We start from the raw sequence: 16,388 nt of genomic DNA on the forward strand, positions 1-16,388 counted from the left end.
TATATATATATATACACACGTACGTATATATATATATATATACACACATACATATACATATATATACATACACTGTGTGTGTGTGTGGGAGTGTGGGAGTGTTTGTTGCAACATATAGACAGGGAGCAGCTGGGACCTGTTAGGGACAGACTGTGTGTGCATGCGTCTAAAAACGTATGTGTCTTTGAGTTCATGTGCTGCATCGCCTCATGGTGTGCGTGTGTGTGTGTGTGTGTGTGTGTGTATGGGTCAGCCAGCCGGTTTGTCATGCAGTGGAGATGGTGGCGTCTCCAGGGGTCTTTTCACAGTAGGGCAACACGACAGACCCTGTTTCCAACAGCAGTGAGCAGATGGCTGAGCTTGTTAGCAGGCGTGCGCCGTACCAGGGGTCAGGAGGCAGCATACCTCCAAACAAGCACCCTAACCTGTTGCTACTTAACAGCACACCCTTTTAAATCAAGTGATACATGACCTCTCCACATTTCTTTTCCCCAGCATCTTACCTGTCATACAAAAATATTTCTTCACTCATATTTCTATCAGAAAAACTCTCATGGCAATGGCGATGTCCTCGGTCTTATTCGGACTGGGTACCTTTGTCAGATAAAGGTGAATATTCCACTCTGTTATCTTTTAAAAAATAGAAATAAAAAAATCCATCCATGGACATCATGCATTTCTAGTGTTAACTGTACACTGCTGATAAAGATGTGCTCATGCAGAAGATTTGTCTTTTAGTTATTCTTATTTCCTCATGAGAGTAGTGAGCAAAAAACACAATTTGCATGAAGCTTTTTAGATTTACCCATTAATCAATCATTGCACTTTTGTGTGTGGTAGCGTTCACCATGTCGTCACCCTATGAAGGAAATCTCTGTTGTTTGGGAGTAAATAAACTTAACTTAAAGTTAATAATGTGTAAACCTGCTCCATGAAGCGGTTTAGCTTCTTTTAGTTATTTGTTTTGTTTTTTATGGTTTGTATCTTCACTGTTCGGGTTCAGTCTCACTTCTTTCATCAGCAATGTTTCCAGCAGAAGCAGTCAGCTGAAAAACAGAAAAAACAACAACTTCATGCTATCTCTATCGTTCCATGTCATCATGTTAATTGAATGAATGACAAAGGTCAAAGGGTGCTCCTCCTCAACACCACAGCTGGTTTTGTTCTTCATTGTACACTTTTCCCCATGTTTCTTGAAATCGTAGCATGTCTTGCTGAGTTGAGCTTTAGACTTAGAGGCAACAATTATTTGCAAGGAGAAGCCAACGCTGCTCTCTGTGCACGTTATTTCGGAAAAATAGAAAATTCACCCCGATACTGAATCTCTCTAATGAGGTGATTAAACTCTAGCAGGCAGGAAAAATTGAGTACATTTTGCCATTTTCATACTCCCTGGGAAGATACAAATCTGTCGTCTGGAAGTCAATCTTCCCGATGATGAATGTAATATTTTTGCATCTCCCTCTCATTCCCCTGCTCTTGTTGTCTCCCATCTGCCGTCTCCCGTATGTGATGGTGATAAAAGTGGTCAAGACCTGAGAGGAAACAGAAAAAAAATACTTGCTGGAGAAAAGAAGAGACATCCCCAAGTTTTATGGAAAAATTACAATTTATATTAATGTTGCGCAGACAAAATGACAAACAAGAGGGTATAAACCTGGATCAACAGATCAATATTTCATCCTCTCTCATTCGGCTCTAGTAGACTTCTCTGTCGAGCCCTTTCATCTTCACAACCCTCTTTCTGGGGTCAATTTTCTCTTCCTCTCCCTCGAACACAAGTCAAGAAATAGCTCAGACTGATAACGGATGCACTGTGTGTACCTGCAGTGAGTGTGCGCCTGACTGGGCTTTAAGCCACTGGAAATGGCCACGGTTGCTGCTGAACTACGGCATTGTTGTTCACTTTCCAAGGGAGTTTTCTAGGTTAGGTCATTTGTTGGGGGAGAATGAGCGCAGACAAAGAGTTGCTAAATACCTCTAAGCTTCATGAAGTACATCTCGACTGGCAGGACTCAGACCTCTGAGAGGATGCTCAGAGAACGAAAAAAAGAAAAGCCGACAGACTGTTAGAATTGTCAAAACGGAAATTGGCCCCGTAACCGCACTAAGCCGGTTTATACCACTGAGCCGAGCCAAACAAAAAGATGATTTTGTCACTTTCCTCCAATATCAGACAAATGTCTTACTTATCGTTGGATTCACGAGCAGCTCAGCATGTGTGCTGCTCTCACAAATGATGAGGTGAGCGAAGCTCTGCTATTTCCTTCGACTGTTTATCCTACAATCTGCTGAACGCAGCTGTTTGCTGCAGATTGGCAGCCAGTACATTTTTTCGAACAATGCCATGTGTGAGATGCAGGGCTTTTCATATTGCCTGTGTTTGAGTGTGTGCTTGAATACACTATTATTGTCTTATCTTGTGTATTCTATGATAAAACAATTGCGTACCTTTTTATTGCTCTTAATTAATAGAATGTCTGTCTTTAAAGATTGAGGTACGAGTGATTCCTGATCAATAAACTTGATGTTTCTTGAAGCGTCAGAAAGCTAAACTACATTGGATGTATCTGCAACGTTTCCCGTCCCCCAAACCAGAGAAATCATATTTCACTCAATCAGCCACAGGAATTGCAGTCTGTGAAACTTGTAATACAATCGAGTCCAGCCTTCTGCTCTAAGGCATTGCTCCAACCCTCCTAAAATAAAAAAAAAAGTTCTGTCAAGAGTGTCATGCCATGCTGTTTCAGGGGATTTTGTCAGTGTGAAAATGATCAAATGGCTATTTCTTGAAGATTGGTCTCAACTTAAAGTGCCCTCAGCCCATATAAAATGATTACCAGCTGCGGCAGTCACACTGGTATTGTTTTCACCTTGTGAGTTTGTGTGTGTCATCATGACAAAATGTGGCCCTGGAGACACCTACTGTAGCAGGAACTACCTCAGAGTCGGTTTTCATGACTTTGCTCAGTGTTTAAGTGTCTGTCTGAGGACAGATTTTGTCCCCTCGATATCGTCACAACCATGCAACGTGCAGTCATGAAACTTTACAGGCGCGTAGTTGAGATCAAAATCAAGGTTGAGTTCGAATATGGGTGTAGTTTGAGCAAGTGCGCCAGAAGAAGGGGGGGTGTAGAAAGTGGCAAAAGGGCCATTGCCCCATTGTGTTAACTCTTCATTTTCCTGACGATAGAAATATTTTGAATATATCTGAGAGCGGCCAATCATACTGCGCAATTGGAGGGAAAGGTGTGTTTGGCAGAGCAGCAGAAAATAAAGATAACGTGGGACCATTTAAGACTTGGACTTGATTCTCGGACATCATGGCCAAATCATGAGATTTATATGTGACTTGACTTTAACCCCTAAATATCACGTATAATTTTTGAGAAATTAGATAAATTACTTAGTCTTTAAAGGATCAGAAAATAGTTTTAAAAAATTTCCCAGAAAGTGGTAAACAATTCAGTTTACAATGATAAAACACAGAAACAGTCAGATTGGGGAAGCTGAAATCAAAGAATATTTGGCTGTTTTTTGCTTCAGAAATTACTTAAATAATCCATTATTTATCAAATAGTTGCCGATTCATTTTTTGTCAACTAATCTAATACTTGACTTGTTAATAATTGTTGCAGTTTACAGTAAATAGGAGTTTTTATCATAGACTGTATAAAATATGGACCTAGTCTCCGTGACGTCATCCATAGATTTCTAAAGCTAATTAAAAAATGTGCAAAGAGGTATCGACCTGGTACGGCAACCGCCTGTCACTCAAAGCGGCCACGCCCTTAATTATGCCTAATTTTAAGCCTTTATATGATTAAAGTGAGTGAGTTATATAAAAATGTACCTTCTGCAAAATCTTTGTTTGTACCAGGCTGTAAACATGTGTATTTGTGCTTTAAAGATGGTTAACATGGGGGTCTCTAGGGATTGACTCACTTTTGGAACCAGCCATCTGAGGAACTGCAGTTTTTTGGCACTTCCGGGTTGGCTTAATTTCTCAGCATCTGCTCGCTGTCAAATTCCACCGCACAGTTTTCCCCCTAAAATTCTTAACAAGGTTTTCGAAGGAAGTTTTATGCCCAACCTCCCTCGTTCAGAAAAAAAGAAAACCTCCCTCCATTGATTTCTTTTACTTTGTGACCAAAATAGTGCAGTGTGCTGAGTCCCTTGTGTGTGCTGAGCTGTTCCAGACAAGCAGGCAGTCGGAGGCAGGCTGTGGGCTGGGAGCGGAGTAGAAGGGAAATGACAGTGCGTGAATCTGTGTGAGCTGCCCATGACAGGCGGTCCCAGACGAGGAAGCCAAATAAACACAGAGCCCTGCCTTGAGCCTGGAGAGACCAAATAGTAAGAGAGACAGGAGAGAGCTCGGGTATAGACACAGCCTGCAGGAGCTTCCGGAGAGGGTAATGAGTTTGGCCAGGTTCCCATGAAATGCTGAGCCGCACAGACAGAGAGAGAGAGAGAGAGAGAGAGAGAGAGAGAGAGAGAGAGAGAGAGAGGCTTCTAGTCGTCACAGTTGGGATGAAAATGTCCCCATCCCTTCATCTTTTTTTTACTCTAGAAAAGAAGTCCATTGTTTTCTGCATCAAAGAGGTCAAAATCCAATCGCATGTGACGGCTGTAGATGCCGCAGCAGAAAAACAACCACGCTCCTGCTGTTTACTGTCTGTTTTGACTTCTGAATCTTATGCTTATGCCATTTGAGCCTAAAGGTACATAGACCCGTCACCCAGTTTGGAGTACGAATGAAGAGTAATGAAAAGGCATTAGTGATATTGACCGTATTCACCGATCAATATCCATTTTTGCTTGGTGCATCTGGATAAAGTGGCTCCTGCAGTGACCCTTTCTTTCCCCTTTCCTCTCTCTTTATCTTCCCTCTTTCCTTCCTTCCTGCCACTTCCTGCTTCTACCCTTTACTCATCCAATACAGAGGGTCTCTACCAGCTGGGTGGTCCACGCTGTGTCCCTCAGAGCAGCATTGAAGGACTGGAGGACACAGAGGTAGGATCATTATGAACAGCCTCTCAGTTCATCCACCAGCAGACAAGAACATGTGGAAGTACCCAGTTATTTGTCTCGCCGATATGTGGCCTCACAGAATGTTCCCTTCTTTTAAGTCTCTTTTTTCTTTACCTGAACCCTTTTTGCAGAGGGAATGTAAGACGCATGTGCTGCTGCTGGTGGTGCATGGAGGAAACATCTTGGACACAGCAGGAGGAGACCCCAGCACAAAGACTGGCGATGTGGACACGCTGGCCTCGGTGCTGGAGAAGGTGACGCAGGCGCATTTCCAGGCCGTCGGCGAACACGTCAAGATCAAGCTGGTGCCATGTCTGGCTGTGTGTGCCGAGGCCTTCTCGCTGGTGTCCAAGTGAGTGCTGTCGCCAGAACAGGGAGTCTCACTGGTCATTTCAAGTGTCTCCTATCTGGATAATATCCAGAAGTGGTCTAAAAGGCTTTTGTTTAAATTTGACCACATACACACTGCAGACAAATGAAATGACCCATACTGAAGAAAGTGAGATTTCCATTTCTTTTTTTCATTATAAAGCAGGTCTAGGTGCTAAATAAATAATGTGAAAGTATCAAAGTGCTCAATCCATGGAGAAATGCTCACAACCCGTATTCAGAAACTGCGCCTTTTAAACGAGCTGTCAGGATGTATGTACGGTTGTCATGTCACAGCTATGCAGTAACCTGGTAGAAAGGTCGCTAAACTTCGGCTGCAGTCACGCTTTGAAGACGACAAAAGCGCAGATGCGGAAGGCCAGAAAACGCTGACCGATCAGAGCGTTTCAGTCAGAGGGTGAATACAGGTATAGTCAGACAGATGTGTTTTTTGAACAGCAAAGCATGTAAACATGTTCAAGAGAAAAGAAGGAAACACCTGTTGGATACCGTTAACTCTCACAGTCACAGGTTTATGAAAAGAACAACTTGCCCCCATAATTCAATCAAGGTATCTTGGGGCTAGGTATATCAGATGGATAATGGTTATTTCCTTTAATCTGTCACCCGTCTGTATATGTGTCTCTGCATCTGAAGATGTTCAGTAACTCCCAAAACATGCCAGAGGAATAACGTGTGCTAAAAAACAGTTACTCTACCTAGCTAACAACTATCCATTAATAAACACAAACACACGGATGGGCTGTGAGCGAGACTTTATGTCAATCATGTTATGCCTTCTGTATACCAGCTGTTGCAGCCTTTTTCTGACGCTTTCATGTAACAGGGAGAACAATTGATAATTTCAGTGACACTAAAGCTGCCATTATCGGCTGCAACACCCTTTAAGTGGACCACTTCCACTTGCTGCTTATCGGCGTAGTTACTCTTGGGAGGAGATAAGAGTTAAGTTGTGTGGAGAGACGGATGAATTAACACTTCTCAAGCATCTGCTTAGTTCAGCCAGAGAAACGCCAAGTAAATGACCAGTATGAGATTTGATGGAAAGGCTTTGCTCGTACAAGGAGCTCTCAAAGAATCCGAGCAGCGACAAGGAAAACCTATTCAATTTTAATTTTAAATCAACAACAAAAAACACATGAGGATGATGTTGAATGAAGGAACGGGTGTTGGAATAAGCAGAGTCCTAAGTGGGAAGCGGAAGTTAGTCAGCTGGTGAGTGAGCATGAACGAAACGGCTAATGTAAAAACGGCTAATGCTCGTCAGCGCTTCACCTGAACATCTTTGCTGCCTCTGCTTTTCTTTTTTTTTTTTTCGGGGGTAGGAAAAACGCAGGTGTGAACAAGTAAATTGATGTCTGAATTCCATTTAGCAGCTTCAGGTTCAGGGTCCTGTTACTGTGCATCACTGTCACGCCGTCATGGCTTAGCTGTTAGATAGTAACACCTGTTCTTTTCCTGCAATAATTCAAAACATCTGCTGTGAAAAAGGACTATCATGTGCTTCCAACTGATCGGTTTCAAAATAATATTTGACATGATACTTAGGCTCCACCGCTTCCCTTAATTTGTCTTTACGCTTTTTAGTCTCCCGTTATGTTTTTGTATTCAACCGACATTCTCACTACTTTTAGAGACAGCCTTAATTACCGTTAGGCATTAATCAACGGAGAAGGCAGGACTGTTTCAGCGGGTATTTGAGGAATCTGTCCAATATGAACGCACGCCTGCAAGAATTGGCATAGAGGAAAAAATGCCGGGATGGCTAAGGCAGTGAAGGTCAATCGAGGAAAAGATATTGACCAAATACACAGTGCAATGCGAATTAGTATGCTGAAGACATTTCTCAGCCCCTGCAAGCATGTGGCCATGTGGAATATTTAATGCGTAACCTTTTTAAATGCTGTTGTCTTTAATTAATTCTCCCCTTGAGTCCAAGAGGCAGCAAAATGAATGACTAAATGACATTATACAGTTTCCACTGATCCTGAGGCCTCTGCAAGGAATGTGTGCAGTTATGTTTATATAATCAGCTACTATTACTTCGTATTCAGGTTACATTTGTGGTGTCAATTTCAGAGTTGGAGTTAATTGTGGGTGGATGGTAGTACCTCGGTGATGAACAGCAGTCAGTAGATGATTCTTCCCTTATGATAAATTAAACAGTTTTATTTCCATTAAAAGTCACAGGTCTGATTTCTTGCTGGGAGGTGCGTTTACTTTTTTTTTTTTTAAAGTCTTGTCTGCTGCCTGTGCAGAGAACTGCTGAAGCGTGACTAATGATTTATTTTCACATTCAATGCCGCATGTCCCAGTGGTGACCTGTTTTATCTTTGACAGCGTCACTTAGTTTTCGCTGCTCTCCAATTATATGCAGAGGATGTTTTTGTCTGAAGTGTCACTAATCACCGGGACTGAGAGAAAGTGTTTGGCAGTCAAGTCGAGGCTTCTGTCTGGTTTTTGTGATTGATGTTGGGCAGAGTGAGGTAGTGACTGGAAGCAAGACGAGTGTAAAGAGATTTGAGTTCTGTAGCTGCTCGACAGCTTGACGTCCGCTTACCTTCCACCACATCCAGAGATGAATTATTTAAAAACAGCAACTGCCCATGGGAGTGGAGCAGAGCTGAGTCATTGCCACATGTCTCGACTGTGGACGCAAACGCACACATGAACACATACACAATGAAAAAAGACCCGTTCATATCAAAACGCCATGTCACAAAGGACCAAAGCTGCTTCATGAAGAAATAAACAAATAATTCAATAACATGGTCAAAAAAAAAAAAAAAAAGAAAGAGAAATCAAAAAACAATTCAAGTACCCAAACCAAGGAATTCAGAAACAGGTTTAACAGTGTGTAATATTTTGATTACACAGTATCCATTTGGTATTTATCAGATTCATTTTATTTGTAGACATATTTTTTTGAGCAGAATTTTGTTATCATAGCCTTTGTTGTTATCACCTCAAAATACAATTTACACTGCATTTCATTGTTTTCCAATAATGTGAACCTTTCCACATTCTTAAGCAGCCAATCTAGTCAGTAAACTGGCCTTAACTTGATGTATTTGAACGGGTCCTACCAATCTCATACAATCCTTGCTTGACCCAAGTACAATATATATAATAGTATAAGAATTTGCATGTAGAGTGGAAAATGAATTGTATTTTAGAATAAGGCTGCAACCAATAAACTATGTTGAAAGAATATAAATTGGGTTGAAAGCAGAGGACGAAATGTATAAACAGAAACACACAGAAGAAGTATACAAGCTACAGTAATAGAGACGTGCAATTCAGGGAGCACATTCGATAAAGATGCTCCTTGGGGAGTTAACAGGCGTCAGCCCGTAATGATGTGTGTCAAGAAGCATCCTCATGTGCTTGACTTCACTAAGAGTGAATGTTCATGTTTTCGTTTGTTAGAGGGTAACTTTGGTATTTTTCAGTCTGGAACCTATTTCCTCATGTTTTTGTGTCTTAGTGACTAATTTGAACAACAATTTTGGAAAATGGTCCAGTATTGAGCGAGAGCGCAGCAACCGGCAGCCGCAAAATGGGCTTCAAGGGTATTTGTGCAGCGTCAATGTTCACTAAAAGTGCTGGTTTTGGCCACTGACAGGCTCAGATTGATATTATAAGTGTCACCATTATAGAAAGGAACCTACAGAGAAATAAATATGTTTTTCCTTCCCCTTCACTCGATGTGGTCTCTTTGTTATTGTGTCGAAATCCCGCTCGAGGAGAAGTCGCCGTGTGACATCTGAATGTCGGGCAGCAACAGGTCTCACTCTTTACAGCATTCTTCCTCTGTGGTGCTCATAGGATCTAAGCACCCACAGGAACACCACCGGTCTCCCAAGTTTCACAGCTGGTTCACCTCACTTCTCCTCTCCATAATGTTGTCAGACACTTATAATAATCTGAGTTTGTCAGTGGTATAAAACAAGCGCTTTTAGTGGACACAAAGTTACATTGACAATGTGCAATTGCGGCTGCAGCGCAGGATCAATACTGGACCAATTTGAAAAGTTGTTGTACTCACTAGTTACTTACACAAAGAAAAAACATGACTAAATACTCAACACACTCCAAGCCAACGGCCTAATAACTATAGAGGAAAAACTCACTAGTACCTCAATACACAGGATTTATAGCACAGGTACACTCCATTAACCATTACAACACAAAAGCACATTAACCAAACATCGCTCTGGATGTCCTATTAATAAACTGAGGATAAACACTCACTAAAAACATATGATGGTTTCTGTCTTGTGACATCTTCAATGTGAATGTTTAGGCTATTCCTTCCATTTTTTGGGGCTCCGTTACTGGTAGGAATGACTACGCCCTTTGACTGTGTTGACAAAAAAAATGCAAACTTAATAACAGCTACCTGTGGGCCTCAGCCCGGTAGGCCCATTCGGTAGTCCAACATGGTTCTCAGTCTATTCCTCGTATGAGAGCTCGCTCAAAGAGCAGTGCCTAACAAGACTGTACTGTATAATCATTTGCTATTCATGGTACATTCCTTGACACAAGTGTCTGAAATTTTTTGTGACTCTCTTTTTGTTTATTCATTATACCTTTATAAATACTTTTTTTTACATTTTTCATAATAATGTAATGTTCCTGTTATAGCCCGACTGATAATGGATTTTAGAGCAGTTACTGATATTGATATTTCAGAGTTAATATTATAGATACCGGTATAGTATACCGGCTGACATATGACACATTTCATAAAGCGCGACATTTTACAGTGTAAAAATCGATATGTCAGTGCTATCTCGTAGAAAAAAAATACTATGACTGGTTGTAAATGATCTCAAACCTAGTTTGGCATTTCTGTACTGCAATATCTTGCACTAAACTCCACCAATACTGTCACATCAGAGGGGCAGACCAGAGACTCAAGCACAGACACAGACACTGGAGACGAGGTGAAGTTGAAAACAAGGTCTTTAAGTGTGTTACAAATAGAATGCATTATTATTATTATTATTATTATTATTATTATTATTATTATTATTATTATTCTTTTACTGGTCACCAAAAAGGTAATAAACAAGAAAAAGGCAAAGTTACAAAGAAAGGCAAAGTCACAAACCATGGAACGTAGAGAGACAACACGAGGGATGAACACTGGAGACACGATGAGCACACCGGGAGGACCAAGGCCGGAACATGAAGCACACAGGGGGAAGAACAAAGACGATCTGACAACCAGAACAGGGAAAGCAGGGGAGTCCATTTGTGTGGGGTGATGAGTAGATTGCAGGCAGGTGAGTTGAATGAGTGCAGTTGTGGGGTTGACAGAGGAAAGAGCCAGGGGCAGGTGATTGAGCACAGGTGAAGTGAATGAAAGCAATCAGGAGACACAGAGACACAGGAGGGAGCCGGGAGGAGACCAGGGGCGGAGCCACAGAGACACAGGAACGCAGGGGGCAAAGCCTAAACCGTGACAAATACCTTGGTCTAGCCCTATTATTTATGCAAAGTGAGACCTAATATTAAAGAAAACCAGTTAATTAACAGCTTGTTGAAAATCTCTTGAAAACAATGAGAAGAGGATATTTTATTTACAGCTCTACACAATATTTTTTCAACTATACTTTTGCCAGTTAACAGTTTGCTCTAATGACAGTGTTGGACTTGTGGGTGTGCCGAGCCTCATTAAGTCGCATGTCAACATAAACAGAGGAGTAGGCAGCCCCTCGGGAAGGAATTGCTGCTTTGTGGGTAATTCACTCTCGTTCTTGGCTTAAAATCACACCGCGGGACGGAGGTGGCAAAACCTCTTTGCGCCTCGAAGACAAACTTTCACATAAACAAACCACTTTTGCCTCAGTGCTTCATAATTCCTCTTGTACTGCAGGATGTCCCCATAGAGAATGAGCATGTTCCTCAGCTTGTGTTGTCCTTGTTTGTGCGCAAAGCCTACTGTGCTCCCGAAGGCTCTGAGTGCTCATCATTAGCTCTGCCTGCTAATGAACGTACCTGGCAGTGCTGGCTAGGAGCTGGGTGTCAAGACAACACACACATGTAATCCATAAACACACTCGCACAAATGCATCCCACACAAAAACAGTCGGAGCACGTCCAATTAACAGCGACGGTGAAAAGGCTCCCGAATTGATTTCCTCTCACAGCCAACACAGCGCCTCTGTCACAATCTGAAGAGAAATAAACAATTCAACTTTTGAAAACTTCATCTTAACCATAGGAGAGAAAAATAAAATGGGTTCCTTATTCAGTAGATTCATTGTCACTTTATCAGATCAGTTTTCTATCAGGGAGATGAGATGGAGGAAGATGACGTGCTCTTGTCCATGTGCTCAGATAGTGACCTCAGCTCAGGGAGATATAGACTCATTATTCTGGCCATTGGCGGCAGAGGACATGCCGCTGCTATTTCTAGGCCCTCTCACTAATTAAGAAGACTCTGCAGAGGCCCATCGCTGTTCATTGTAACTGTGCAAACTTTTGCAGTGCTAAGCCAGCCATTAAGGAACAGGGAGAGCAATTAAGCAGGAATTGGACAGATTTCAGAGTATTCAGAGTTACACAATATATGGAGAGAGGGTGGCAGGGCAGCATAATAGAGTCTGTCTCAAGGTTATGCTGTGTGAGATGAGGTTGATTCGAGGTTTAATCGGCTCACTCGGCCTTATCTTCCCCCCAATGCTGTTAATGTATCTCTCCCATCATCACATTACCATGAAACCCCGAGGAAGACTTCTGTACGTCTCTCAGTATGGAATAATATGGTAATTATTACTCTGCCTTTCGGTGCTATTGAGTGAGTCTTTGACAGTGTTTCTAGAGAACGTAACATAGTAATTACTGGAGAAGAAATGAACTGTAAAGCATTAAGATGAATGATAACCTGATAACCAATCTAAAGTCAACTGTGTGGCCCAAAGCAAAAAACAACAAATTAGGCTTTTTATGCAAGCTGAGGTCGTATTGATGTGTCACATAAGTGCACATCATTGAACACTCATCATATGTATATGTAGATATGTCAATATATATGTATATATACGTATATGTATATATGTATGTATATTTCGGATGAACACGTGCTCTCAACTAATTAAAATATACAATCATATAGAATAAAACCCAGACTATACAGAACAGTCTGTTTTTGGACAATAAATACACCGCTGCAGTTTTGCTCCGTCTACATGTTTGAAATCACAGCTGCGACTGTATTGATCAACAGCATTTTAAAGGAAGTTAGAGTTGTTTCTATTTAGATTAATTAGCCGTTAAATGCAGATGGGATTTTGATGGTTCGGTGGAGCAACCTTTTCAGAAGCACATGTTTGTGAAGAAAAAGATAATTATGATCGCCTCAAATTAATTAGGAACCATCGATTCTGAACAGAGAATAGCCGGCAGTCCACGAGGACGTTACGCCTTCAAACTGCCTCACACACAAACAAACAAATCATTTATGTGTGCTCCTTTGCATGTAAAACAGTGTCTGCTCCGTCTTAATAGTGCTAACAAGAGCTCGCATAATCAAGTAATTATGCAACACAAATAATGAGTGTCTCACCTTGCATTTGTTGAGCGGTGCAGCTGGTGTTAAACCTCTGATCCTGTTCTGTGACTTGTGAACCCTGTTTAGAGGTAGAGCTGTGTTTGGAATATTAATTGAAGCTTTTTTTTTAGTTCTCTGTGAGCATGTGTTTTGGGGGAGAGTGTGTGAGCAGCAGTTGTTAACAAGAATCGAATAAGATTAAGGCCGGGGCAACTTCAAAGCTTGGATCTGAGTGGCACTCAGCTGGGATGTTGGGATTTCTCATTTCCAGCTCCTTAAAACTCAATAAACAGGCACCTGATAAAAAAAATCAACGTGGTTTAAATTAGGAGCAGAAACTCTTCGTCTTGGAGCAATATGTTGCCATCTCTCTGCTTGAATTGCCTGGGCTGAATATTTCACACAGCAGCATCTCTGGAGGAAGTGACACTTTTGTTATGCAAATAACGGTGTGCAGTACCGTTCCAGTGACACAGAATGTATTATAAAGGTTCCTTTTTTCAGTACAAATCTGCGTGTAAGCGCCTCAAACTGTAGAATCTGTCTCAAAGAGCTGCTCTCTGGAGCAGCGTCCATACGGAGCTGGGTCCCACTACAGGCCCTACCGCCATTCAGTTCATTGACATGTTCCTCTAGTTACAACAATAACAGTTTTGTGATTAAGGCAATAATCATTTTTCTATACTCATGTAATTGCTCTTGAAATTGAAGTGGTGATAATCACAGTAACATGTAGAGTTATTTGACTATAATAAATGTTTGTACACCCCAATTACATTTTTTTTAATTGTGGTCAAGTTGTGGACTAGTTTATAGTTTACCTTATAAATGAGGACCTCGTAGTAAGCACTTTCCATTCGGCTATTAAGCCACTAATGGCTACTTTTAGCCATTTCAAATATTGAGCGCTCATCTGTTGCTGATCTTCTCCATATTCTTTTGCCAGGAAGTGAACGATGAGGGACAACTAAATAACATGTGCACCATATCGCCCAGGTCAGAGTAGCATCTCGAGCATGCGCCGGATGGTATCAGGGGACTTAGACATTTTTCAATCCATTTATTGTGCTGGCTGATGTAAATAATCACCCTTCAACACAGATCTGTCACTGTCTGCTATTGTGTCAGCAGAGGGGATTGTGTAGGTGGCTTTATCCACTAGACTGACTGGTGAACGCTGTGTTGCTGTAAGCACAACAATGAATTGTCTTTTTCTTCTTCCCAACAGGTTTCACAATGCCAGCAGCATGATATTTTGCAGTTGCAACCAAAATAGGCAATGTCTGATGAACATGCGGTGGTACAAAATAATGGCTGATGGGGATTAGGAAAGAAAAAAAATAGCGATGATAATGGAGCTCAAAGATTTTTTTGTAGAAGTATTATCTGGATAATTCGAAGCGTGTCGGCACTGAAAATAGCAATATAATGAGAAGATTTGCACTATCATGCAATCAGTGTAAAGCAATCAAGTAAATGGCTTAATCTGAATTTACAACGGGACATTCACAATCAGTGAAAGAACATTATGTTGCTCTGGCCCCAGTTGTTCCCAGAACGGGAGAAACATGTCCTTACATAGATGGTGCACAAACTCTTTTGTTCCTCTCCTGGGATATTGGCACAATAGGCAGACATTTTGACACGTCATAGCAGGGTGAACGCGGGTATAATCAGAAAGTGTGCAGAGCCAGTACTTTAAAGATGAGGACAGGACCACTGGGCCCAGGTGTTGGTCATTAGCTAATTAGCCCCAAAGTGTTATAGCTAACTGCTCGTTAACCTTACTTGGCTGGTGGTATTCTGCATTTATATTTTTTTCAATACATTCCATGAAAATGCATTAAACCCACAATAAATGTATCAGCTCTTCTGACTTTTTCCTGTATATTCACAGCCTGATATATCTTATAGCAAATCTTATTTAGCAAATGGGCATTGGGCCTGAGTGACATGGACAGTTTATGGTAGTTTGACAGTATTGAGAGACAGTTTTCAAATTGGTCTTTTCATGGGACTTGTTAACGAAAAGAACAGTTTTAAAGTTGTTGGAAGGCAGAGCCTGGTGCCAATTTCCTCTCCTTGCTTTCAGTTTTGGTGTTAAGCCAGACCGAGTTGAAATTATTATTGATCTTTCAATCTAAGCAGTGTCTTTCAGACAATTGTGTCCTTCCCAAAGTGTTGCATGATATACATTTTGTGTCAGTGCTACATCAGAACTGTCAGCCCTTTTGCTTGCACAGAGGTCGTGCCCTTCTGTGTAGTGAGGGGCCCATTGGTCCTGACATATTTCAGCCTTGATGCGGCGTTGCATGCTTCTTCCTGTAATCAGAGCATCTGATGAATGATGACAGGGTGGGCAATGCCATTTTTTACCGTTACCCCACAGTATCACATGAAATGTCTCGCTGGTTCCGTGTCTGTCATTGTGACACACAAACACAAACACAAACACACACACATCCATTAATGTCTACACAGCAGTAAAGACCCAAATACTCTGCTCTCAATGCTGATACCTGTGCAGGTTTGCTTGTGTTTTATTTCTGAAGATAACATCCCTCTTCTCCTTATCTTGTATGTGTACGCACACACACACACACACACACACACACACACACACACACACAGTAGCATTGTGGGAAAGCCATGCTTCCAGTCAGATCAAGAACAGATTGGATGAGACATTAATACATTTAGGAAAGACAAACGGTCGCGTATAAATAATCTAAGCTTTCATTTATTTTAACATAACTCTTTATTAGAAATTAATAACTACCATTTTACTTAAGTTGTAAGGAAAAACTAAGATGTGAAATGATTATTCAACCTGTTGGATTTATTCCTACTGTACCTTTTTCCCCATAATCACCCTTGTTTGTACTCTTCCAGTCTGAACCCATACAGCTATGACGAGAGCTGCGTGTCCAGTAGCGTGGACCACCTGCCCCTGGCTGCTCTCCCCCTCCTCGCCATCGTCTCACCTCGCTACCAGGATGCCGTGGCCACCGTGATCGCCCGAGCCAACCAGGTCTATCGCAGCTTCCTGCAGTCAGAGGACGGCCAGGGATTCACGGGTCAGGTCCGTCTCAAACTTCTTCTGGTTGGAGAAGAGAGGACTCTAGACTCTCCTCCTTGAATAATGAGCTGTAGGCACTTTGATTGAAGTCAATGATTGTCAAAGGAATTCAAGATTGCTTTTTAGTGGGCTGTGTAATCTCTGGGAGCTCAGGCCCTTAGAGGGCTCCAGATGTCTATTGTTTAAGCAGACCACATTTCATGCTCCTAGGCTCTTGGTAACGAGCTGCTTTTTCTTGTGAGGTAATGATCTGTGAGAAAACTGTTGACCATTGAACCTTTGCTAAGCCAGATCTACCATGGAGCCCACACATTTACTTACTTCACT

The 16,388-nt window shown here is 41.7% G+C and overlaps 1 protein-coding gene across 3 annotated transcripts in view; it reads left to right on the plus strand.

The window, feature by feature from the left end:
• The window catches only part of pitpnm3 (PITPNM family member 3), an 84,752-nt gene that overhangs the window by 42,333 nt on the left and 26,031 nt on the right, over positions 1 to 16,388 (plus strand). For all 3 annotated transcript variants that reach the window (XM_031873458.1, XM_031873459.1, XM_031873460.1), the window contains 3 exons: positions 4,943 to 5,013; positions 5,163 to 5,383; positions 15,875 to 16,064. In XM_031873458.1, the coding sequence (XP_031729318.1) occupies positions 4,943 to 5,013; positions 5,163 to 5,383; positions 15,875 to 16,064 (482 nt within the window). The remainder of the gene's footprint in view (positions 1 to 4,942; positions 5,014 to 5,162; positions 5,384 to 15,874; positions 16,065 to 16,388) is intronic.

This window comes from Anarrhichthys ocellatus, unplaced genomic scaffold (genome assembly GCF_004355925.1).
Source record: "Anarrhichthys ocellatus isolate YVR2014 unplaced genomic scaffold, GSC_Weel_1.0 scaffold72, whole genome shotgun sequence".
Classification (NCBI taxonomy): domain Eukaryota; kingdom Metazoa; phylum Chordata; class Actinopteri; order Perciformes; family Anarhichadidae; genus Anarrhichthys; species Anarrhichthys ocellatus.